We start from the raw sequence: 22298 nt of genomic DNA, 5'->3' as shown, positions 1-22298 counted from the left end.
CTCCCGGCGGCGGCCGCAGCCAGCCCGGTGCCCGCTCCGCCCAGCCGCGGCGGGTCGGACGTCCGGAGCCCGCGGGTCCCCGGCCGAGGTGAGCGCGCGCGGCAGTGCAGGGGGTGGAAAGCCACCGCGTCCCAGGAACTCCCTCCAGGCCGTGAGCCTTCGGCGGGAGGAAGTAGGTTAAGACGGGGACGTGCTGGAGGAGAGGGGAGTAACGGGGGCTCCCGCGTCCGCAGCAACCCCTAAACTCAGAGCAGAACTTCCTAGCCCCTTCCCCGGGCTTCTCCACCTCCTTGGCCCTTAGGCCTCGGCTGCGGAAGGGCTGTGGGGGGTTTGGAGGGCGACAGGGGAGCCCCCGGAATGCCGCGGGCCGGGGCTGGACCGGAGGGGGGCGGCGGGCGGGGGCGGAATTTGGAACTCTCCCGGGGGACCCAACGTAGTCACCATGGCGAGTGTGGGATGGACGGGCGGCGCGGGCCAATCAGAGCACGGCGCCACCGCCCAGGCCGTCGAAGCTGCCAATGGGGACCGCGCAGTGGGGTGGGCGGGACAACTATGTGCGGGGCCCAGAGCCCCCGCCACCCTCCTGCAGCCACTGGGGCACGCGGGGCAGTTCGCTGGACCCGGGGGGCTGAGGAGGAGGCGAGGGAGTGGGGACTAAAGCGACTCAGGCCGTGGGCGGGCAGAAAACGAATTCCTGGAAGGAGTTGGGGCAGGTGGAGCAACGGTTCAGTGCCAGGAGAAAGGAGTGGGCCTCAGTTGTCCCACCGTTCCGATGGTGCCAAAGGGGTGTTCGCCGACAAGCCTGCGCCCCACCAGGGGCCCCAGCTTCTCCATCTTAAGTGGGAGTTGTCCAGGGCCGTGGGGTTGGGTTGGTTCCGGTTAGCACGAGGTCTGGCCATTCGTTGGGCAGAGCTTTGAAGAATCTTGTTAGTGCCCATCCCCGTCGTACAGGTAAGAAAACAGGCCCGGAGAGGGCAGGGGCCTGCAGATGTCACACTGCTTATCACCGGCAGAGCTGGGACTAGGAGTTGCTGAGAGTCCTAGGGCTGGGGTCGGACCCCACAAAGGGCTCCCACCCTCTCCCGTACCAGCTATGCTTGGCCGTGTGGCCTGATATGGGAGGACCCCACTGTGTAGGTGCCTTGAGGTAGACATGACCCAGGAGGGGAAGCATCCAATCCCAGCAGTCCAGCACCCCGCCCCAACCTACCCCTCCCCCACTTTGCTGCTGGTCCTCTCTGTTGATATGGGCAAGTAGTTGCTCCCCTGGGCCTCAGTTGGGCCATTTGTAAAGCAAGGAGTGACTCAGGCTATTTTTGTGGCTTCTCCATCTGAGAATTGGTACCTGGGACAGGCCAGGGGTGCCGACCCCAGGGCTCAGGTCCAGCCTGCAGTCTCCTCTTGCTTCCCTTTCTCCCTCTCAGTCCTCTCCTGGAGGTCCAGTGGCTGGAGCCCAGGCAGCAGGTCAGAGAGACAGGTGCCTGCAGTTTGTGGGCTGACCAGCCTTGGACCCTGCACTTATCCAATCAGGCTATGCTCTGCGGTTTCCTGCTGGGCTCTGCTCCCTGCCCACAGCCAAGCCTGGGGCCATGGACTAGCCCCAGAGCCCCACCTGAAAGGTTCTGGAAGGACCTAGGGGGTTTCTGAGCTGGAGGGAGGCGTTGGGCCACCCAGTACACCCCCATCCCTTCAGCTGGCCCCCATCCAGGCCTCAGCATTGCTCATTTCTCTCATCGGATATTGAAAGTCATCTAAACATTCTAAGGACAAAACCCAAAGTAGTCCCCCTGTGGACCAGCTAAGCTTCCTCAGGTAAGAGGTCTGACCTTTGACCTGGCCACGAGATGACCTCTGACTCTGACTTTGGCCACAGACAGGCTCAGAAACCTACCTGTCGCAGAGCCTGGCTACAAAGTAACTCCTGATCTTAGGATGGCTTCAACCCTTCCTGGTCACAGAGGGACTCCCAACTGTCTACCTTCCACCCACCAGCCTGGGAAGCATTTATGCAGCATCTGCTGTATGCTGGGCCCTGTGCTGACAGCCAAGATGCTCTTGTGGACTTCACAGTGTAGTCACTGAAGAACAGGAAGGTGCTATTGCTTTGGGAGCACTAACCTCGTCTGTGTACAAGGTCAGGGAAGGCTTCCCAGAGGAGGGGAAACTGAAGATGGGTTTTGAAGGATGTGTAAGAGTTTGCTGGTGGAGAATGAAGGGAAAAACATTCCAGGCAGGTCCATAAGCAGCAGGAACCACTGGTCACTTTTCTGCGGACAAGGCTGAGGAGGGCCTGGCTGTGGAAGTTGGTAGGGGGTGGGGCTGGGGAGATCGAGGCATTTCCCGGATGAACAGGGGTTTCAGAGCCCGAAGGGGGGGCATTGTGAGTTGGGGGGCAGCATGAACAGAAACCCTTAGGGTTAGAGCAGGAATAGACTTGTCTGGCTGGTGGGAGGCAGGGGACAGGGGGTGGGGGGGTTGAATAAGGAAGGCTCCCTGGGGCCTGTTGTGGCTGGTCCCTCCTGGACCTGCTGTTTAGGGGGTGATGACACCTTGGGGGGATCTAGGGGCCACCCCGCACACATACGGACATACCCTATGGGAAGAAGGCACTGAGTCTGGTGGGCAAGGGGCCAGCAGGGCAGGGCAGCTACAGCCTGTCTCTATAACTGCAGACCGGGCCTCTGTATTGCATCTGCCGCTTGGCGAGTGTGTGTATTACCAGAGCTGTGTGTGAGGGTGTGTCCTCAAGGCTGGTACGTGAGGAAGGTGGGGTGGGGGTAAGGGGAGGCGTGCATTGCTTGGCAGGGTCTGGCTAAGTCTACATGGGTGTGCAAGTTTCCTGGTGTGCTGGGGGATGGGCTTCTCCAGAAAACCAACCTTGAGACCCCCACTCCTTCCCGTGTGTGTGTGTGTGTGTGTGTGTGTGTGTGTGTGTACACCCTCCAGGGGACCCTGGGCCTGCTGGAGGAAAAGCAGGACAGCTGTTCAGAGCCTGTACCCCACTGCTCTCCTTCAGCCTTCCCCAGCCACCAGGCAGGGCCTGGCCGGGCTGCTGAGAAGGGGAACAGGAGCTGAGTCTGAGCCCACCCCTGTCTTTAATGTGGGCACCTGGAAGCCATTAGGGGACCTCAGTGGCTCCCGCCCTACCCTGCTTGACAGGCTGGGGATTCCTGGAAGGAACAGGACCGCCCCTCCCTGTGGAGCCCATGCCAGGCCTGGCAGCTCCCAGAGGCAGAGAGGATATGGCAGCAGTTTAGGAGCGGTAGGAAGGGCCCAGCAGACAGGTCCAGGCCCCAGGTCCCCACCGTCACCCTCCTTTCCTAGCATAGCCTAAGCTGCCAGGCTGGCACTCGAATTTCCTGCCTCTTTCCCCTCCCCCATAGGCTCTCACATTGTTCTTCTTTTCTAAGATCTTCTCCATTGGGGAGCTGGGCCAGGAAAATGGGGAGAGGAGAAGTGTCCATATGCGTGTTGCGTGGGTGTATGAGTGTGTGCGCGTCTGCTTGTCTTAGCGATGAGTATCTTTGCATATCTGTGTGTGTCCATCTGTATTTGGCACATGTATATCTTCAGGTGTGTCTGGGACAGAGGTGAGCATCTCTGCATCTGTATCGTTGTGTGTGCATATGGGTCTGTCTCTGAGTATGCATGTATCTGCTGCCCGTGTCTCTTTGTGTCTGTGTTTATGTGTACAGGACGGCGTGTGTGTCAGCAGGTATGCCTGGGTGTGCACAGATGACTGTGAATGCACATGGGATCAAGGCTCATTGCACAGATGGAAGAGACTGAGTCACAGAGAGGGTTCTCACCCTGCCAGGGAGGCCTTGGGGAGTCAGTGGTGTGCCAGGGACTGGAACCTAGCTGTGTATGACGGTGTCTGGGTGCATAACTTTATGCAAGTGTCATTGGGGTCATGACAGGGCATCACCAAATACCCAACTACCCCAATCCTGGACTATCAAAATACAATTCCCAGCCCCACACCTACTGAACTTGACTCTCTAGGGGGCAGGGCCCAGGAATTGCCTTAAAAGCAAGTGTCCAGATGAATCTGGAGGGCCCTTGATCAAGAACAACTAGTCACCTTAGCCTCACCCCCATGCTGCAGGTGGGGAAATTGGGGCCCAGAAAGGGACAGTGGCTTATGCGAGGTTGGTGACAGAGCTGAGCCCCGAGTTAATGCCTGGAGAATAAACAAACAGCAGACGGACTAGGGAAATGTAGTAGGATTGCTGAGCAGCACTGAGGAACGTGACACTAATGGTCATGAACTGACGTTGGTCCACCTGGTGGTGTAAAACCTGTGATGCCCAGTTCTACGGGTGGAGGGGAGAGCAGGCGGAGCGGTGGAGGTGACCAGGGTTGGTACGGCCTGGAAAGACAGGACCAGGAGAAGGGGTTGGGGCCCGAGGGCGCTTGTGAGGGCTAGACGAGGACCATGGAATGTGAGCTGGGGGAGGGGATGAGTTGGTGGTGACCGTGAACAGGTGGTGGGATCCTGGGCTGCAGCTCCTTTGGGCATTGAAGAAGTTTTGGAGTTGGAACCCTAGAAGGAGTGAGCTTTGCATTGGAGAGGGCTCACAACTGTTGGTAATGACAAAGTGTGCGGCCATGGGCATCATCAGGTTTTCATTTTTACAAACTTACTCTGGCTGCTGCTGCTGCTGCTAAGAATGGATTTGAAGAAGGCAAAAGCGGTGGGGGAGAGGGGCAGGTCGGGCGGTGGCTGCGGTTGCCCAGGTGGAGGTGATAGCAGTGGCCTTGACAGGTGAGTGGCTGAGTAGGAAGGAGGTGGATAGGTCCTTGTGGCGTGTGGCAGAGAGACTGACAGGACTTGGAGGGGGCAGGTGGAGGCAGGAGAAAGCAGATTCCAGAATGTCCCCCACAGCGTGAAGAGTGAGGAAGTGTCCTCTCCCCAGAGGGGACATCCAGAGGAGGAGCCGGTCGTGGGGGGGATGGAGACTGAGAGTTTGAGTAGTCTGAGGGACTTCCCGGCAGAGGTGTAGGAGGCTCTGGAGGGCATCCTGGGCTGCAGAGAGAGATTCGGGGTTTCTGAGGCCATAGTAAGTTGGCTCAGGCGGGCCCAGCAAGAGAGAAGGAAGCCCAGGGTTAGATGACACCAGCACTCAAGGGACGAGTCCAGGTTGCCAGCAGGGAGGCCGATGGGGAGCAGCCTGAGAGTAGGTGGAGAACCCAGAGAGCATCCTGGAAGAGAGGGATGCAAGCAAGTAGAGGTTTGGATGGTGCCCAGAGCTGGTGAGGCACACGGGCAAGGGCTGAGGCGTGCAGTGAGGCTGAAAGGCAGGCTGGTGTGGCCTGAGAGAGGGCAGGGGCGGCGGATGAAGAGGAGACAGACGTGTGAAGCACTCTGGATGGCCTTGAAAGAGAGGAGAGGTCGTGTGAGAGAAAAGCACCAGGAAAGGCCTCAGCAGGGCGGGAGAAGCTGGATGGGGACCTTGGACCCAAAGAGGGAGAGAGCCCCTCTGTCCTCCCAGGAGCAGAGGAGAGGGGACTTTGGGGCTTAGTGCAGAATAGGGAGGGAGTGCCAGTGTGGTGGCTTCCCTTTTCCCTGCCGATTTTGACATTAGGTCACCTGCCGAGAGTGAGGGGCTTAGAGCCCGGAAGAGGGTGAAGAGCGGACACAGAGGGTTAGCCGGGGAGTGTTGGGAGCAGCCAGCGTTGAGACGGTGCATCAGCTGACCACTCAGAGAAGGAAGGGCTGGAGATCAGGGCGGGGCCTTCGGGGCTGGTGCGAGAGTCCACGGGACAGGCTCAGCTGAGTGGGGAGGAAAGGTCGGGCTGTCCTGAGGGGCTGCAGGGCGTGGTCAGAACGAGGCCGCCAGGAGGGAGAGGGCTACAGGTTAGTGACAGAGAGGGACGTGTGTCTCACTTATGGCCCATGACTAGCAGAACCCGGGGGCGGCACAGTAGGGGACACCTCACCGCACCCCACCGGGGAGCATACAGTGGTTTATTTCCATCATAGCCGTGCGTGCATGTCGCGTCTTCACCAAACCCCCTCCGGCCTTTGCAGCTGGACCCCTACATACCGGATCTGGGTCAGCTCCATGCCTTGCCCAGCCTCCCTCACCCGCAAAGTACTGGTAAATGCCAATAATTTTCCTAGAAAATGAGCCAGTGGATAGTTTACATAAGGCGAGGTACCTGGCCCTTAGTAGGCCCTCCACAAATGTCATTGTTATCATGTGCTCAAACTAAAACAGTGGCCAGGAGCCAGCTGTCATCCTCCACAAACTCACAGCCTGGGGTGAGGATGGGGAGCTGACGGAGACTTGCATAAATGGTACAGCAAGGTTAGAGTAGTGATGGAGACAGGGCAGGAGCTGACCACCTACCTGAGATGGTCTGGGAGGACTTCTAGGAGGAGGTGATATCTCAGAAAAACGTTAAGGATGAGAAGAGTTAGCTCAGTGTAGGAAGAGGCAGAGAGGAGACTCCTGGCAGTAGGGCCAGCATGGAAGCGTGCTGTGTTCAGCGTGGAGATGGGGGAATAGTATAAGTCATTCAGTGTGTCAGATGCGACCCAAAGGTCAAGGACAGCAGGTCAGCGCTGCTGCTGCAGAGTGAAGGGACTGAAGCAGGTGGTCTGGGGGCCAGTGAGGAAGCAGTCGCAGGCCCTTGCTCACCATTCAGGCCTCACCGTGGCTCTCCGGGAGCAGACAATTTGCTCTCCTCCCGCCTTTGCCCGTGGTGTTCCCAATGACGGTTAGGCCCTTCGCATGGCTGATCTTAAGGATATATATATGGATAGGAAGATATGGAGCGGTGGTGGTCACAGCCGAATAATGGTGTGTTCTCCCATAGGTCCGAGGAGGCGTCTCCCACCCGGTGGCCCGGAGAGCAGTGAGTAGCGGTGGCCGTCATGCACAGTGGTATCGCATCCGCCTCATGCCTTCTGCGCCACCTCTGAGTCCGCCAGGAGCTCGAGCCCAGAATCCGCCAGCCCACTGACACCATGAGCCATGGGCCGAGCCCCCGGCTGGCCGAGTCCCCGCAGCTATCCAAGGGCAGCCTTCTGACCATCCTGGGCAGCCCCTCGCCCGAGCGCATGGGGCCGGTTGACTCGCTGCCGCCCACGCCGCCCAGCGGCACGCCCTCTCCGGGGCCGCCCCCCACGCTGCCACTGCCGCCGGCGCCCGCGCTGCTGGCCGATGGGGACTGGGAGAGCCGCGAGGAACTGCGGCTGCGGGAGCTGGAGGAGGCGCGCGCGCGGGCGGCGCAGATGGAGAAGACCATGCGCTGGTGGTCGGACTGCACGGCCAACTGGCGCGAGAAGTGGAGCAAGGTGCGCGCCGAGCGCAACCGCGCGCGAGAGGAGGTGCGCCAGCTGCGCCAGCGCCTGGACGCGCTCACCAAGGAGCTGGCGGGCGCGCGTCGCGAGCGCCAGGAGGCGCAGGGCGAGTGCGAGGCGCGGGGCCGTGAGCTGGCGCGGCTGCGGGGTGCCCGGGGAGCCGTCGAGCCTGCGCCAGACGGACCCGAGAATGAACTGGAGCGGGAGCAGGAGCCTGTGCGAGACGTCGGGTCCGAGAGGCCCCAGAGTAGCCAGGTGCGTGGAGGAGGCGGGGCTGCTGGGCAGGGCCTGAGCGCCTGGGTCCAGAAGCTGGAGGAGATGATTAATCTGGACAGAAGGTGGGGCTGTGGGGCTCAGAAAGGGAGTGATAAAGTTTTGGTCCCCAAGGAGGTTTCACTGCCATGAGTTAGTTGGGCTCTGCTCATTTTTTAGAGCCCCAAGTTACTCCCTTCTAGAGACCCCTAGGGCAGAGAGTCCCGGGTTCTTGGTGGTCTCTCCACGCCCACACCTGAGTAGTCAATGGACCCACCGGGTCATCCCTTCTGAGCAGGAGTGAGAGCTAAGAACTTGCCTGGAAGTCATCCATTAGTAGCAGAGCTGAATCCATTTGTTCAGCTTGAGTTTGGGGATAGGTAAACATTTATAACAAGTATCAAGCAAACCTGGGGGGGTGCGGGGGTAGCACGGAGGAAGTTCCTGAGCCAGGCTTTGAGAAGCTTCACAGGAGCTTTTCTGGAGCGGGTCTCATTAAGCTGAGACTAGGACTTAGCGGTGAAAAACGTAGGAAGGTATTCCAGGCATAGAAACAGCCTGTGCAAGAGCCCAGAGACAGAGAGCCAGCGCCCCTGAGTTTGGAAACTGGCGATAATCACAGCTCCCGTCATTCAGTGGGTGCCTACGCAGAGCGCTAAGCTCCGTGTGTGCATTATCTAGTCCATTTTCACAGCAGCCCCAGGAGGTGTTTGATTTACGGATGAGGACACTGGGGCGTAGAGAAGTTAAGTACCTGCGTCTCCCAGCTGGTGACTGGAGTTGCTGGGGAGTTGAACCCAGGCTAACTCCAGAGTCCATGGTGACGGTCAGTATGACAGGAGCATTAATGGTAGGTGTGGAGCGCAGCTGCCTCTGAACCAGCGGGCCTGTCCCTAGGGTCAGGGTCCAGGCTCAGGGTGCTCCCAGCTCCATCCCCAGACTCCAGCTAAGATTCTTGGCTGCCGCATCCCTTCCCTGACCTCCACACCTGTAGGCAGGTGTGGGCAGTGCTGCCTCCTGGTGGCGGAAGGCCCCTCGTCCCCAGCCCTGCCTGGTGTTTGTAGGTGGCATTCATTGTTTTCCTTTAGGACAGATGTTGACAGCTCCTGTTGGCCAGCCTCACAGAGCACTGTTCCTGTCCTAGCCTTATTCTGGTTGTCAGCCACAGTCTGGGAGGTGGCAAGTACAGTAGCGGGAGGCCCGGGGTTACAGTCTGAGTTTGCCCAGCCACTCTGTGCTCTGGGACACAAAACAAGTCCCTTCCCTCCCTGTCTCCCCATTTGTGAAACACGGCTTTGGACCAGGTGGCGTCCGACAGACAGTAGAATCTCACTCCTCAGGGAGTCCTCAGGGACACTGTCCAAGTCCACATGGGGAAACCGAGGGCCAGGCAAGGAAGGGGCGGGCCCAGCTTCCTCTGGAAAGGCCATAGGGTTAAGTCAGGCAGAATGCAGGCCATGGGTGTCCGGGGTTTGTGGTCAAGACCTTGGGGGTGGACAGGGGCAGGCTGGAGGGCAGAGAGGACGGGGAGGAAGGGGCTTGGCCTTGGGTTAATAATCCCTCGCTGCTTCTTGTCTGGGAGCTGGTTCTGTTCACAGGGGACGCCTTCCTGTGCATTTTTACCATGTCACTCATCTTCCCTGTGCCTCAGTGTTTACACCTGAAACGTGGGGTCTTAGAGCCGGGATTCCTTTTGAGGGAATGTAGTTTTTATCCATTGCAGGAATTCCTGCTTCTATATTCATTCATACCAATGTCCCAACCATATGTTTCCATACTTCCAGCAACAGAGAGCTCACCACCTTTCCTGGGAAACCCCCGACTCTGTGTGGGGTTCCAGGAGGTGAAGGGGGAGGCCCAGAGGAGGCTGTGTTCTTCCCCTTCTCGGATGGAGGGCAGGCTATCGAAGAGGAGAGTGGGACCCAAAGGACTGTGTGACTTGCCCAAGGTTACACACCCACCCAGCTGATCCCAGCCCCATGAGGAAGGCCACGACGGGGGGAGGGGCTTGGCAGCCACTGGTCCAGCGTCCACCTTGGTCCCTGCAGGAGCTGGAGCTGGTGGAGAGCCTGCTGAAGAGCAGACCAGAGGAGCCCGAGGGCTGCTGGGAGGCGCGCAGCATGGGGGCCGGGGGCCCACGGGGCAACTCAGGCCGCCAGGAGCGCAGTCGGCTGCCCTGGGAGGACACAGCCACCGTTGAGGAGGATGCGTCCAAGTTGACCGCCCTACGGCTGCGGCTGGATGAGTCCCAGAAGGTGCTGCTCAAGGAGAGAGAGTGAGTCCTGGGAGGCAGGCAGGGTCCGGGGGTGGAGAGTGGAGGGCAGGCCAGGCCATGCCAGGGCATCCTCAGGATCAGAGAATGAAAATCAGTGTCACAAAACATAAGACCTGCCGAAGGGGGATGGTGCGATTTGGGCACAGTTCTTGGACCTTTAGAGCAGTGGTGCTCTACCCAAGGACCCGACGCAAGGATTTTTATTAATTCAGATGATACGAATCATCTCAGCAGTGAGACTACAGCTCATCACTCATGGCACCTCATTTATGTGCAGGACGGGGGTCATGGGAAAACATAGGAATCCCATCCAGTGATGAAGACAAGAGGGCACCCCTCCATCCGAGAGTCACTGCATAGAGTTTTCCAGCATTTCTAACTGCAGAACCGTATTTTCAAACCAAGCCTTGCAGGGAACCACAGTAAACGAAAACAGGAGCAGGGCTTATATTTGGCCGACGAGCTTGGGGATTAAGGAGAGGGAGGCATCTGCCTCGGGGTGGACACTGCCCTGGAGGCCTGGTCACCTCCCGACACCATAAGCTGGGCACCCGCAGTTGTGGGAGGGGTACAGCTCCAGGATAAATAACAAAACCAGGGTGCTTGTCACGGTGTGGGGCGCCAGGGCCTTGAATGCCGACATAAGGACTTCGACCGTGGGTTCTGCAGGTGCAGACTGCACAGGAGGACTCTGAGCAGAGGGCCCCAGTGGGCTCACCCCCTTGTCTGCCTCACCCCCTTGTCTGCCTCTCCCCCTTCCCTCCCCAGGGATAAGCTGGCACTGAGCAGGAACATCGAGAAGCTGGAAGGGGAGCTCAGCCAGTGGAAGATCAAGTATGAGGAGCTGAGCAAGACCAAGCAGGAGATGCTCAAGCAAGTGAGTCATGGAGACCAGGGGTGCTTCCTGGAGGAAGCAGCATTGTGCTGCTGAATTTCAGCAATGGGAATGGAAGAAAGAAGGGAATTCAGTCGTTGTCAAGCACTAGCCACATGTCACATGCTGTTCTGAGTGCCAGGGCAGGCAGTAAGCTCACCTTGTGGGGGTGGCAGGTGGAAGACCGATAGGAACGAGACAGATACATTCATAAGCTGTGAAGGAGTCAAACCGGAATAAGAGCGATGGGATGGTGGGTCACGAAAGGCCTGTCTGGTAAGGCAACACTTGAGGCAAGACCTAAGGGAAGTAGAGGAAACCATCCTTGAGAAGGTATGGGGCCAAGTTCTTGGCGGAAGGCACAGCAAATGCTCAAGTCCTGAGGTCAGAACAAGCCCAATGTGCACAGAAAACGGACTAGTGTGGCTGGAGGGTAGTAAGAGAGATGAGGTGCCAAGGGGAGCTTTGTAGACCAAGGCAAAGGGGAGGAGTCTGGATGTAGCACTCATCGGGCACTTAGTGTGCGTGAAATCTCACTGAAGCCCCTTGGCAGTCGGGGCGGCTGGGTCCTGATGTTCTCATCTTATAAGTGAGGAAACTGAGGCTCCAGCTGGCAGAGCCACCACAGTGTGGGTGGGGGCTCAGGACAGGCAGAGGTCAAGCTAGACGGCCTTTACCACCTCCTGTGTAGGTCCCCATGGCCACCAGGGGGCGCAGCCACCCAGAGAAAGCCGGCTGGACCTCCGCATTTCTAGAAGATGGGAGGGCCACAGACAGACCTCAGAGCCTGAAACTTCCCTGGAGGTCGACTCTGTTCTTAGGGAATCTTCTAGAATATAGATCCCCAGACCCCACACTTATCTTCTGAATACAATCATCTTTGGGGCTTGGGTTCAGGAATCAGTCTTTTTAATCTTTTCAAACTGCGAAGTATAATCATTTGCAGAAAAGTGAATAAAATACGAATGTGCATTTTTACAGATAATTATCAAGATTCTCTCTTGTATATGACTTCTTGCCTTCAGCATTATGGATTTAAGGCTCATCCTTGTCATCGCACAGAGCAGTAGTTTGATGGTTTTCCCTACTATCAACTCTGCATTATGTCAAAAGCATCCCAGGTGATTCTGATGTAGCCAGCCTCGCACCCACATGCAGACCGGGTTCAGACCCGCTGGATGTGTTCAGCCAGTGTACACTGAAGGCTGTCCTGTACCAAGGCTATTCAGGGGTACAAAGGTGGACAGACAGAAAAGCTCTCACAGTCTAGTTGGGGGTGGGATGGAGAGTAGAAGAGGTACATGCTCCAGGTAGGGAGGACAGGAGAGGCCAAGGTCTGAGAATGAGAAGAATCAACTCTCCAAAATACCTCCAAAGAGTGTACCAGGCCAGGGGAGCCACACGTGCAATGGCCCTGGGGTGGATAGGAACTTGATATATTTGAAGACTGGAAAGGGGACCACCGTGCCTGGTGCACAGTGAACTAAGGACTTTGTAAGACCCTAGGAAGGGGATCGTCTTTATCTAAGGACCCGGGATGGGGACATGATTGGATTTATCTTTTCTAGAAGCTCATTCTGGACTACCTTTGCAGAAAATGGGTTAATGGGAGGCCAAGAGTAGAATGGGAGGCTACATGGTAATGAGGTAGGAGGTGAGAGATGTTGGGAGCGACACAAGAGGCCAGGTTTAGGGTCAGTTCTGGATACCCGGTGGCCCATTCGGGCCTAAGCTCCTTGCTGAGTGCTCCCACACCAGCACCCACCCCACAGAGCTGGTTCTGGGAGGTAGCTGCGTGGTCCTCGTGTAACCAGGCTGGGCTGTGTCCTGCAGCTCAGCATCCTGAAGGAGGCCCACCAGGACGAGCTGGGCCGCATGTCCGAAGACCTGGAGGACGAGCTGGGTGCGCGGTCCAGCATGGACAGGAAGATGGCTGAGCTGAGGGGTGAGGTGAGGCCGCCGGTGGGACCCAGGAGGGCCTGAAGCTTGGGGGCCAAGGGCCCTGCCTCTGTCAGCTGGTCCCTTGAAAGAGGGCAGGAAGCAGGCCCTGTGCTCTGAGGGGGAACCAGCCACACCGCAGGGGGTACCCCAATCTGTAGGGGACAGCCTCTCTCCCACACAGAGACCAAAGCGCCCTCACATCCTGCGCGCCAAGAAAGAAACCCAGGTTAATTATAGCCGCTGCAGCTGGACCTGCCTCCTGGAGCCAGAAACGGCTGTAGCAGGAGGTGGGGTGGGGGGAGGATCCAGCTCAGGCCCTTCGGTGCCATCCTTCCCTTGATGCCCTCACCCTGTCCTGCCCCGCTGCAGATGGAGCGGCTGCAGGCAGAGAACGCTGCCGAGTGGGGGCGCCGTGAGCGCCTGGAGACCGAGAAGCTGGGCCTGGAGCGCGAGAATAAGAAGCTGCGGGCGCAGGTCGGGGACCTGGAGGAGGCCTTGGCCCGGCGGCGGCGGCAGACGGCCAGCGCGCTGGACTGCGACCTGCGGGCCAGCCAGGCCGCGCTCTTTGAGAAGAACAAGGTGGGGCAGTGGGTGGCGTGGCCACGGCTGGGGCAGCTCCACCTCCCGATCTAACAAGGACAGGGCACCTACTGTGCGTCCAGCTCCAGCCCGCAGGGGCCCAGAGACCCGTGAAGTAACAACTAAGGACAGAGGCGAAGATCACCTTAGAAGCAGTTCTTCCTGAACACCCACTGCGGGCCAGGCTCAGTAAAAAATAGCTGCATCGAGCACCTACTATGTGTCGGGCCTTGTGGTAATTATAGTAGCTGCATTTATTGAACACCTACTGTGGGCTAGGCCCTGTGCCAATGCTTTTTTGTCCAATATCACTTAATCCTCTCAACCACCTTTTTATTGATCCAACAAAAACGTATCGAGCACCAGTTGTATACAGGCCTCGTTCTGGGTGCTGGGGCCGCAGCAATGGATAAACAGGATGACGTGGCCAGCCCTCCTGGAGCTGATGGCTCGGGGATGCAGACAGTGCTCGCTCCCTCACACACTCACACTGACCCACAGCTCCATGGCTGCCAGCGGGAAGAGGGAACAGCAGGGGGCCTGGTTCGGGCCCAGTGTCCCGGGGAGGCTGCCCAAGGCAGTGACCTCTGAGCAGAGGTCTCGAGGAAAAGCAGACATTAACTGGTATCAGACCGATTAGGAGGAAGAATTCAGAAAGAACGTGACTAAAGTTCCCATGGTGAGAGGGACGTGGAGTTTGGAGAAGAAGTCGGCCAGCGTGGCTGGAGGGGAGTCTGCCAGGGGGACGTGGGAGGAGGCGAGGCGGGAGCTGTGGGCCACCTTGGCAGGGTCGGCGCAAGTGAGCAGGTTGCAGTTCTGAGCGCCCACTGGCTGCGCGTGGAAGGCGATGGGGAGACCTTCGCCGTTTCCTGGTGCAGCAGGTGGTGACAGAGGCCTGGACTGAGGTCGGTGGAGATGGAACAAAGCGGAGGGATTTGAGAGACCTTTAGGCAGTGCATGGTCCTTTTTTACAGATGTGAAAACTGAGGCTCAGAAATCACAGAGCTCGGGCTGGGCATCTCCTCCCCTGGCTGCTCATCCTACTCCTACATCTGACACCTACTCTCAGCTTAGCTCATCCCCAGACCCAGGCCTTTAAAACCACTTATACACCAAAGCCTCCAGACCTCATGCCTCCCCCAGAAAACCTGACTCAGCTCCAGTAGCCCACTGGACATCTGCATGTCATTTCCAGAAGGCACCTCGAAGTTACTGGTCCAAAATGGAGTGGCCGGTTCCACCCACCCAGTCCTCTCCTCTCCTCGCCCCCTGACCCTTCTCACCTCACTAGATGGCTCTAGTCTCCAACCGCTCAGCCACACCTCTAGTGCTGGTGTCTAGGACTGCCTGACACCTCGGGACTCCCTAGCATGGCGCCCCGTGATACTGAGACCTCCCCGCATCTCTGCTCCCGTGCAGGAGCTGGCGGACCTGAAGCATGTGCACGGCAAGCTGAAGAAACAGTTCCAGGAGAAGGTGGCAGAGCTGGCACATGCCAACCGGCGGGTGGAGCAGCACGAGGCGGAGGTGAAGAAGCTGCGGCTACGGGTGGAGGAGCTCAAGAAGGAGCTGGCCCAGGCCGAGGACGAGGTGAGCACCCCCGGGGGCCCGGAGGGCAGCCTGCGGGCCCCGGCTGGTGTCGCGGCGGGGCTGCGGGGCCTTCCCGTCTTGGTCCCTGGTGGGTTCCCAGCGCCTGAGTCTCAGGAGGTGCCCAGGGCAGAGTGGTAGGCGGGCAGGCGATGGATGGATGGTAGGTAGGTGTGTGGGTAGGAAGGTGGGAAGGAAAATGGACAGATAAGGTAGACGAATGGCGACTAGATTAATGGCTGGACAAGTGGGTAGATAGGTAGGTGGTTAAATGGAAGGACAAAGGATGACTCCATGGATGGATGAACAGACGGACGAGGGAATCGATGGACAGACGGATGGGAGAGCGAGAGAGGGGAGGAGGGGGGGGGATAAATGGATGCGATGTAACTACAGGTACGTGACAGGTGGTCGGGGAGGTGGGTGGGTGGGTGGATGAGTATAGGGCCGTACGGAAAGATGGGCGACTGAGCAGACAGTGGAAACGTGGGTAGACAACAACTGCATCAGTGGATGGAAGGACAAATGGGCAGGGAAAGAAGGGCAGAAGGATGGGTAGATGGGAAGGTGGGTGTGTCCGGGAGAGAGGAAGGACATGTGGACAGACAGGGTGAGTAGGTGGCTAAACAGGTTAATGAATGGCGAGCGGGGAAGTGGGCATCTCATGGGCAGACGGACAGATCGATAGGGATAAATGCGGATGTGGGTTGATGGATGGATCAGTAGCTTGGGGCATTGGAGGATAGGTAGACTCAGACAGAGGGGCAACAGGGATGGGGAGGAGCTAAGGGATACCTCCCTGGAGGAGCTGGGCCTTGCTCCGGGCCGCAAAGGAGACAGACCGTCCTCTGGGGAGGCCATTCCCACCGAGGAGTGGTGCAAGTGGCTGGCCCTAGGTAGATGGCAGGCCTGGCTGGCCCAGCCCAGCGTGACCCCCATGCTGTTGGCCCTGCTCACCCCGCAGCTGGACGAGGCCCACAACCAAGCACGTAAGCTGCAGCGGTCGCTGGACGAGCAGACGGAGCAGAGTGAGAACCTGCAAGTGCAGCTGGAGCATCTGCAGTCCAGGTGGGCCCCAGTGCGCACCCCAGGTGGGGGGACTGGGGTTCCAGCGGGGAGAGAATTCCTGACCAGGGCACAGAGACAGGGCAGAGAGACTTCCAGCTGATGGCCCAGGCAGGGTCGGAGCCCAGGCTAGAGGGGAAGACAGAAAAGGAAGAGGGCCGGCCACCCTGTGGCCAGAATCCTGTCCCTCTAAGCAGGAAGGGCCAGGTCCAGGAAGCCAGGGAAGGGGAGTACAGGAAACGAGACCAGCTGGGAACCTGGAATTGTCGCCTGTGGCCAGAGGACAGGAAGAGTGGCCAGAGAGGTCAGGGACAAGGTGGGGGCAATGGGAAGGGCCCCCCGGGCCTGGGGAGCCATTGATAAGAAGAATAAGCAGCCTCCAGGGTCCCTGAGCTGGGATGATCCAAGGCCAGCTGGGATCGCAGGAATTGGAGGATTCCTGGCCCCAGTGGCAGGCCAAACCCCTCAGCTGCACTCAGGACCCATCAGCCTCGGTAAGGGAGGACCTCAGGGACCCCGGGGGACCCACCAACACACTCTGCATCTCTCCCCTGCCTCCCCCATCCCAACACCCTGTGAATCGCATGTTCTCCCTGACTCCCCTTAGGGCCATGAGATGTCAGAGAACATCAAATCCAGCCCCCTCCCCATTTCACAAGCCCCCCACCCAAGGGGGGGTCAGCACCGGCTCACTCTTCCTGGGCCAGGCCCTTACTTGCACCCTCCTATTTCATGGAACAGAGGGAGCCTGGGCTCTGCAGCCAGACGGCCTGCGTGGTGGGAATCCTGGCTCTGTGCTTTGCAGCTGTGTGGTCTTGGGGCACTTGCTTAACCTCTCTGTGTCAGAGTTTCCTCATCTGTGAAATAGGGATGATAACAGTTCTTACCTCTTGGTTGTTGTGAGAATTAATTGAGCTGATACATGTTTACAAAAGTACCTGGCACATTATAAACGGTGAATAACCGTTAGCTGCTGCTGCCGCTGTTGGTACAACTACCCCTGGGTGTGTGGGGGGCACTTATATTTGGGGCAGATATTGTGCTTTAAGACCAGTGAGCGCTCCCATGAGAGGAGGGAAGGGAAAGATTTTTTTTTTTTTCTGGGGGACTGGCAGATAAGGAAACTAAGGCACAAAAGGGTAAGTCCTTCCATGGCCGCACAGCTGGTGGGTGGTCAGGCCAGATCGCTCCCCCTCCCAGCCATCTGCCATCCGAGCCCTTATTTACTAAGCACGTACTATGTGCTGCTGTGTGCTGAGTTTCTGTGAGGTGTACAGGCTATGAAGCCAGACCTAAAGCTCTGTGGCATGGCCAGCCGAGCCTCAGTTTCCCCATCTCCCTGGAAGTGTGCGAAGGCCCAGGCATGAGTCTAAGTCAGGCTGTGTCTGGTGGACTCTACCCACTCTGCCCCTCCCCGCAAGCAAGCACACACCCCATAAAAGGCCACCTAGCCCCAGGGCTTTCTTGCCATCGTGGCCACATTCTTTGGTAGCCATAAACTTCCAAAACAGACAGACGGTCTCTGCCCAGCCTCCATCAGAGGGAGCACGGCCAGCCCAGGACGGCTGCCTCGTTTTCTTCTCCAACTTTTTGTGCTTTAATGTTCCGGGGACAGCGCACTAAATCACAGCACAGTAATGGAGGCTCCCGCCCGCGCCCCTCCCCGCCGTGTTAATAATTCATGCTTTCCAGTAAGATGCCGCCAAGCGGCCTCTCTGCTGGGGGATGGGCAGGCGTCGCCTCGGCTCTTCTCGGTGCAAGTTCGCCCTGTATGTGTAGGAACTTTAATGGGGGCAAGGAGGAGCACATAGCATTTTCTCACTGATCCTGTGGATGTAGGGGGCTCGGGCCCACCCACCCCCAAACTCTCTCCCCGTGGTCTTTGGAGCCTGGCTTGGGTTCGAATCCCAGCAGCCGCCCACCTTTCCAAGCCCGCGGCCCACTCTCACGCATCCAGAGCCCCCCTCTACTTCAGTCCAGGCCCAGCCGCACCCACTGCTTTCCATGGGACCTCGAGCAAAGTACTCGGCTGCTTTGTGCTTCGGCTTCCTTGTCGGTTACCCGGGGGGGGGGGTGTGACAGCAGCACCTCCGTCATTTCAGAGGTTTCTGGGAGGAGGAGGTGATGTATGTAAAAGGCCCCACCCAGTGCCGGGCAGTGGGGACGTCCCTGGAAGGCGTCGCCGCTGTTTGTCAGCACCAGGCGATGAGACTCCGGCCCTGACCCTGGCGTCGCCCCACCCCACAGGCTCCGCAGGCAGCAGCAGAACGCCCCCCTCTTCGGGAAGATCCGCGGCGCTCGCTTTGGCACGGAGGAGGCTGGGGATGGAGCCAGCGACCTGGATGAGGACGAGGACCTGCAGATACAGGTGGCCTAGAGGACCTGCAGATACAGGTGGCCTAGAGCCCCCAGGGCTGGCAGGACTGGCCCTCGGCCACAGGCCCCCTGCAGGCCCAGGCCCACCAGCCAGGTGAACTGATGCAGGTGCCTGTGCTTGCTCTGGGAGTAACCCGGCTCCCTGCCGTGGACTATTTCTTTCTTTCGCAGGGTGGGTATCGATGGTCCCCGCCCCCACCAGCACCCTGTGGAAGGGAAGCCATGGCCTATGTTTTATATATATATATATATATATTTTTATATATGCCCATGAACTTTGCACCCGTTTGGTTTTATAAACATAAGACGGCTCCAAGGCCTGGTCCAGGGGTCCCCACCCCCCTCCCCAGGACCTTCGTGCAGAAGGAAGAAGACATCACAAGGAGGCTGTAGGAGCCCCGGCCCAGGCCGCCTCTGAGACTTGGAGGCTGGGAAGGAGCTGTTCACAGGACAGTGTAATAAACCCCATCTTTTGTAATCCACGGAGTCGAAGTCCTCAGCGTGCAGTCCTGAGAGTGGCAGATCTGGGCAGGTGGTGTGGGGGCCGGCATCAGCCTGTACCTGGCACCAAACCCGAGTCAAAAATATCAAGTGACTTAATAAATTAACGAATGGTGAGAAAGAATGAACACGTGAGCACCTGGGCCGCCGAAGGGTCTGGAATCCAGCCCCTGTGAGGGGAGGAGGAAGTGAGCCGCATGTCTGATCTGGAGAAGAGGAGACTTCGGATCCGGCAGCGGGCGGATTCAAATCTCAGCTCTGTCCCTTACTGGCCGTGCAACTCTGGGGAGGTTACTGGCCCTCCCCGAACCTCAGTTTCTCCATCTGTAAACTAGATGTCTCACAGAGCCATCTTGAGAATTAGATGAGTCCGTCTGGACTCAGCTAAGGTTAGTTATTATCGAAATACTTGAAGGTATGCCCAAGAGAGGAGGGACTTGCCGGCCGGGTCCTGCCACAGGGGTGAAGTTCAGGCGACTAGTACATTACCCAGAGGTCGGTGTAAACACAGTAAACAAATCCTTTTATCTTTCCTCTAGCCTTGCTCTTGGTAGTGAAGTAACAGGTAATTTTAATTTTATTTTTGATACTTAATCTCTAAGTTTTCTATAACCAGCAGGTTTATATTAAATCTGATAGAAATGGTTATTAAAAACACAGTAGCATACATTTCTGAATCTTTGCAAGTCGAGTTAGCATTCAAAACTCCTGCCCTAGACGAGACCCTTTAGATGAACTAACTCCTAGCACCAGGGCTTGCCTTCTGCAGGAGGGGGCACTGAATTGTGCTAGTGTGTGTAAGGTGGTGAGTTCCCTGTGTTTGGAGGTGTGCAAGCAGGGGCTGGCACCAAAGAAGAGTTCAATTCAGTTAACAAAGAGGTTCCCTGCCAGGGGTGGGTTGCAGCACTCAAGGACTTTCTTATCGTGGCGCTGTCTGAGGGACCCCTGAAGCCACAGTGCTGGGAAGCCAGAGGTGCCATGAGCCCTGGGGGCAGAGGGGAGGGGAGACAGGCCCAGGAGCCCAGCTGGGAGTAATTAATGTGGGCACCAAACATTTGCCCTTTTGCCACACCTAAACTAACGATGCTGGTGAAGTGGGGTTTGCTGTCACAGCAAGGAGACCCATGTCCCCTCCTGGGCTCCATGGGGTTGGGAGGGGAGGAGGATAAAGTAGGGGAGACCCAGCTATATGGGAGTCCCCCACCCCATGGGTCTTTCCCCACAAACGAGGGGCTGCAGGAAGAAGACCATTTCCCGCCAGGGGTCTTTCTGTTTTCTCTCCCAAACAGGAAGTTGGCTTAGAAGAAGTTGAAAGTGCTGTCCTTTGACCCCTGGGGAGCCAGGAGCCAAGCCCTCACTGACAGCCTGAGAGCCACCTCTCCAGGCCCTTGGGCGGACCTGCCATTCCCAGACACAGAGCAGACCCGTCGGCGGGCTCCCCTAGACTCCCTGGCACCTCCAGCGAGATAGCGTTGAGCAGGGGCCCCATTACAGCCCCTGCCTCTGGGCGGGGCTGCTCCTGAGAATGTCGGTGGAGAGAGAGGGCCCAGCCTCCCACCTCCATTACACAAGGGAAAACCGAAGTCTCAGGAGGGCAGGCCCAGGGCTGGGAGGCTGTCTGGGCCTGGGATGCAGCTGCCTCCCTGCTCACAGCCCTTCATCCCAGTGGTCGCGGTGGTGACATCTGCCAACAGAAGCATCAGCTTTGGCTCACGTGATGCTTTAAAAACTATATTTAATGCATTGCTAATATTAGTAATGGGGTTTTCTCATTAAAAAAAAAAAAGTTTCCTTCTCTTGAGAAATCAGTGCCTTGGACCACCCCGAGCTCGCGGTCCCGCCTGGCCACAGCTGCTGGGTTGAGAGAGAGGCGGTGCTCCCTGGATGGGGCACAGAGGCCCCCCCGTAAGCCGCAGTCCCCACCGCTCCCCGCAGCCTTGCCCTGTACCCCCGCCATTGACATTGCCCGGCCGCTGGAGGCTGCGAGTGTTTTTCCTCTGGCCTAGTCCAGTCCCTGCTTCACCCGGCTATGAGGCGGGCGCTGCTACCACCACCCCACTTCCCACCGAGGATCCGGAGGCTCAGAGGGAGCACGTGACTATCCCAAGGCCACACAGCTGGTTACGGCTCCGGCCAGCGTTCCGGGTCAGGTGGGCTGAGGCCAGACCCACACTCCTGATAGTGATGCCCCTGCACGCCCCATGTGATGTGACCCCTGCCCCCTGCAGCCCCACCCAGATCTACTTCACGGACCCTGTGGCTCCAGCCACTGCAAACGCCCTTACTGCCACCCAGAACTGCTCCTCCCCTGTCAGAGTCCCGACCCGTCCTTCAGAGCTCAGCCTACTCGGTTCGTTCTTAGAATGTTAGTGGGTTGTGTACTTGTCTCCTCCTGCTGCCATACCAGATGCTCCCGGAGGGCAGAAAATCCTCCCAGCAGCCAGCACAGTGCTCTGGGCCTAGTGGGCATCCTTAGAGGAGGGGCAGGATTACGGACAGACGGATGGACAGATGAATGGATGGATGAGTAGATGGATGGAAGGGACGGAGGGAAAAATGGAAGGAGGGGAGGGAAGGGTGGTAGGAGGCTAAAGCCAGAACCACCCCCGCCTCGCCACCCTCACTCCAGCCTGACTGCAAACCTCTAAGACTGGTCCTAGCTGAGTCTTCCTGCTGGTCAGCTAAAAAATCTTCCCCAAAAGCCACAGCAGCCCAGGGGCAGCAGTGCCTGGGCCTCCTGACAGTGCCCAGACAGGCTGGAAAACCGGCTGGGCCAGACACTGCCCCACCCAGCCCCTCCTCCCCCTGCAGCCTGGAGCTGGGGAACCCTGCAGTCTGTCCTCTGAAGGCCGGGCCTCCCCTCGCTCTCCAGCCAAAGTCGTTTTTTGCCCAGCCGGACTCTCCAGGCAGCCCCTGGGGTCCTCTGCCTTGAAGTCCATGCCCAGGAGTGAGCCCCTTCCAGACAAGCCTGGCTTCCAGACCCGGCGGCTTTCTGATTGGCTGTGTGTCTTCTGGCAAGCTCCTGCCCTCTCTCGGCTTTTGTTTCCTGATCTGTAAAACAGAGACCATAGCAACTGGGTTGTCCAGTCCCCCACATGCAATAGCATGATTTTACCATTGGTATTATCTTTCCGGCATTCCTTATTCTCTGCATCCCTTCCAAGACCCCAGTGCCCTGTCTGCCTGGGGGCTCACCGGCCACCCTGGGCACCCCTCTGGGGCAGCGGGTGGGGGGTTAAAGGCAGAGGCAGCACCAGCTGAAGCTCTCAGCCCACACCCCCACCCCCACTCCCCAGCCTCCTCTGCCTGGTAATTGCAGGGTTGCAAGATGCCAGCTGCCTCCCAGGCCCCAGGCGGGCACCTCCCCATGGAGCGGGGCCTCCCTGGAAAGCCTCCCGCTCCTGCCGCCCCACAGACCGAGCTGTGAGCTGCGCTGGGGGTGCTCTCCATGGTGCTCAGACTCCCCCGCCCCTCTCTCCCCAGGGAGGGAGCCTGAAAAGTGTAAACATGAAGCCTCTCCTGGATCTCCCAGGCTT

At 58.3% G+C, this 22298-nt stretch overlaps 1 protein-coding gene across 3 annotated transcripts; it reads left to right on the top strand.

Annotated features, from left to right (window-relative positions):
• Positions 1-19431, top strand: CCDC102A (coiled-coil domain containing 102A). 3 transcript variants are annotated; one of them, XM_036231309.1, is made up of 9 exons: positions 1-88; positions 6826-7567; positions 9613-9839; positions 10608-10716; positions 12547-12663; positions 13024-13233; positions 14653-14823; positions 15785-15888; positions 18133-19431. In XM_036231309.1, the coding sequence occupies exons 2-9, from the start codon at positions 6977-6979 to the stop codon at positions 18260-18262; spliced, it is 1659 nt and encodes a 552-aa protein (XP_036087202.1). In that variant the 5' UTR covers positions 1-88; positions 6826-6976; the 3' UTR covers positions 18263-19431. The 3 variants fall into 3 exon arrangements, with proteins under 3 accessions (XP_036087202.1, XP_036087203.1, XP_016006974.2); XM_036231310.1 differs by lacking the exon at positions 1-88 and adding an exon at positions 103-172; XM_016151488.2 differs by lacking the exon at positions 1-88 and adding an exon at positions 591-951.
• Positions 19432-22298: the final 2867 nt, after the last annotated feature.

This window comes from Rousettus aegyptiacus, unplaced genomic scaffold (genome assembly GCF_014176215.1).
Source record: "Rousettus aegyptiacus isolate mRouAeg1 unplaced genomic scaffold, mRouAeg1.p scaffold_m13_p_14, whole genome shotgun sequence".
Taxonomy (NCBI): Eukaryota; Metazoa; Chordata; class Mammalia; order Chiroptera; family Pteropodidae; genus Rousettus; species Rousettus aegyptiacus.
This window is presented reverse-complemented; position numbering and strand designations above follow the sequence as displayed.

Bases quoted from the DNA above. Each gene is read 5' to 3' on its own strand.
- CCDC102A (XM_036231309.1), top strand. From the start codon at position 6,977: ATGAGCCATGGGCCGAGCCCCCGGCTGGCCGAGTCCCCGCAGCTATCC. The intron at 9,840-10,607 runs GTGAGTCCTGGG...TTCCCTCCCCAG, and splicing joins GTGCTGCTCAAGGAGAGAGA to GGATAAGCTGGCACTGAGCA. The intron at 13,234-14,652 runs GTGGGGCAGTGG...GCTCCCGTGCAG, and splicing joins CGCTCTTTGAGAAGAACAAG to GAGCTGGCGGACCTGAAGCA.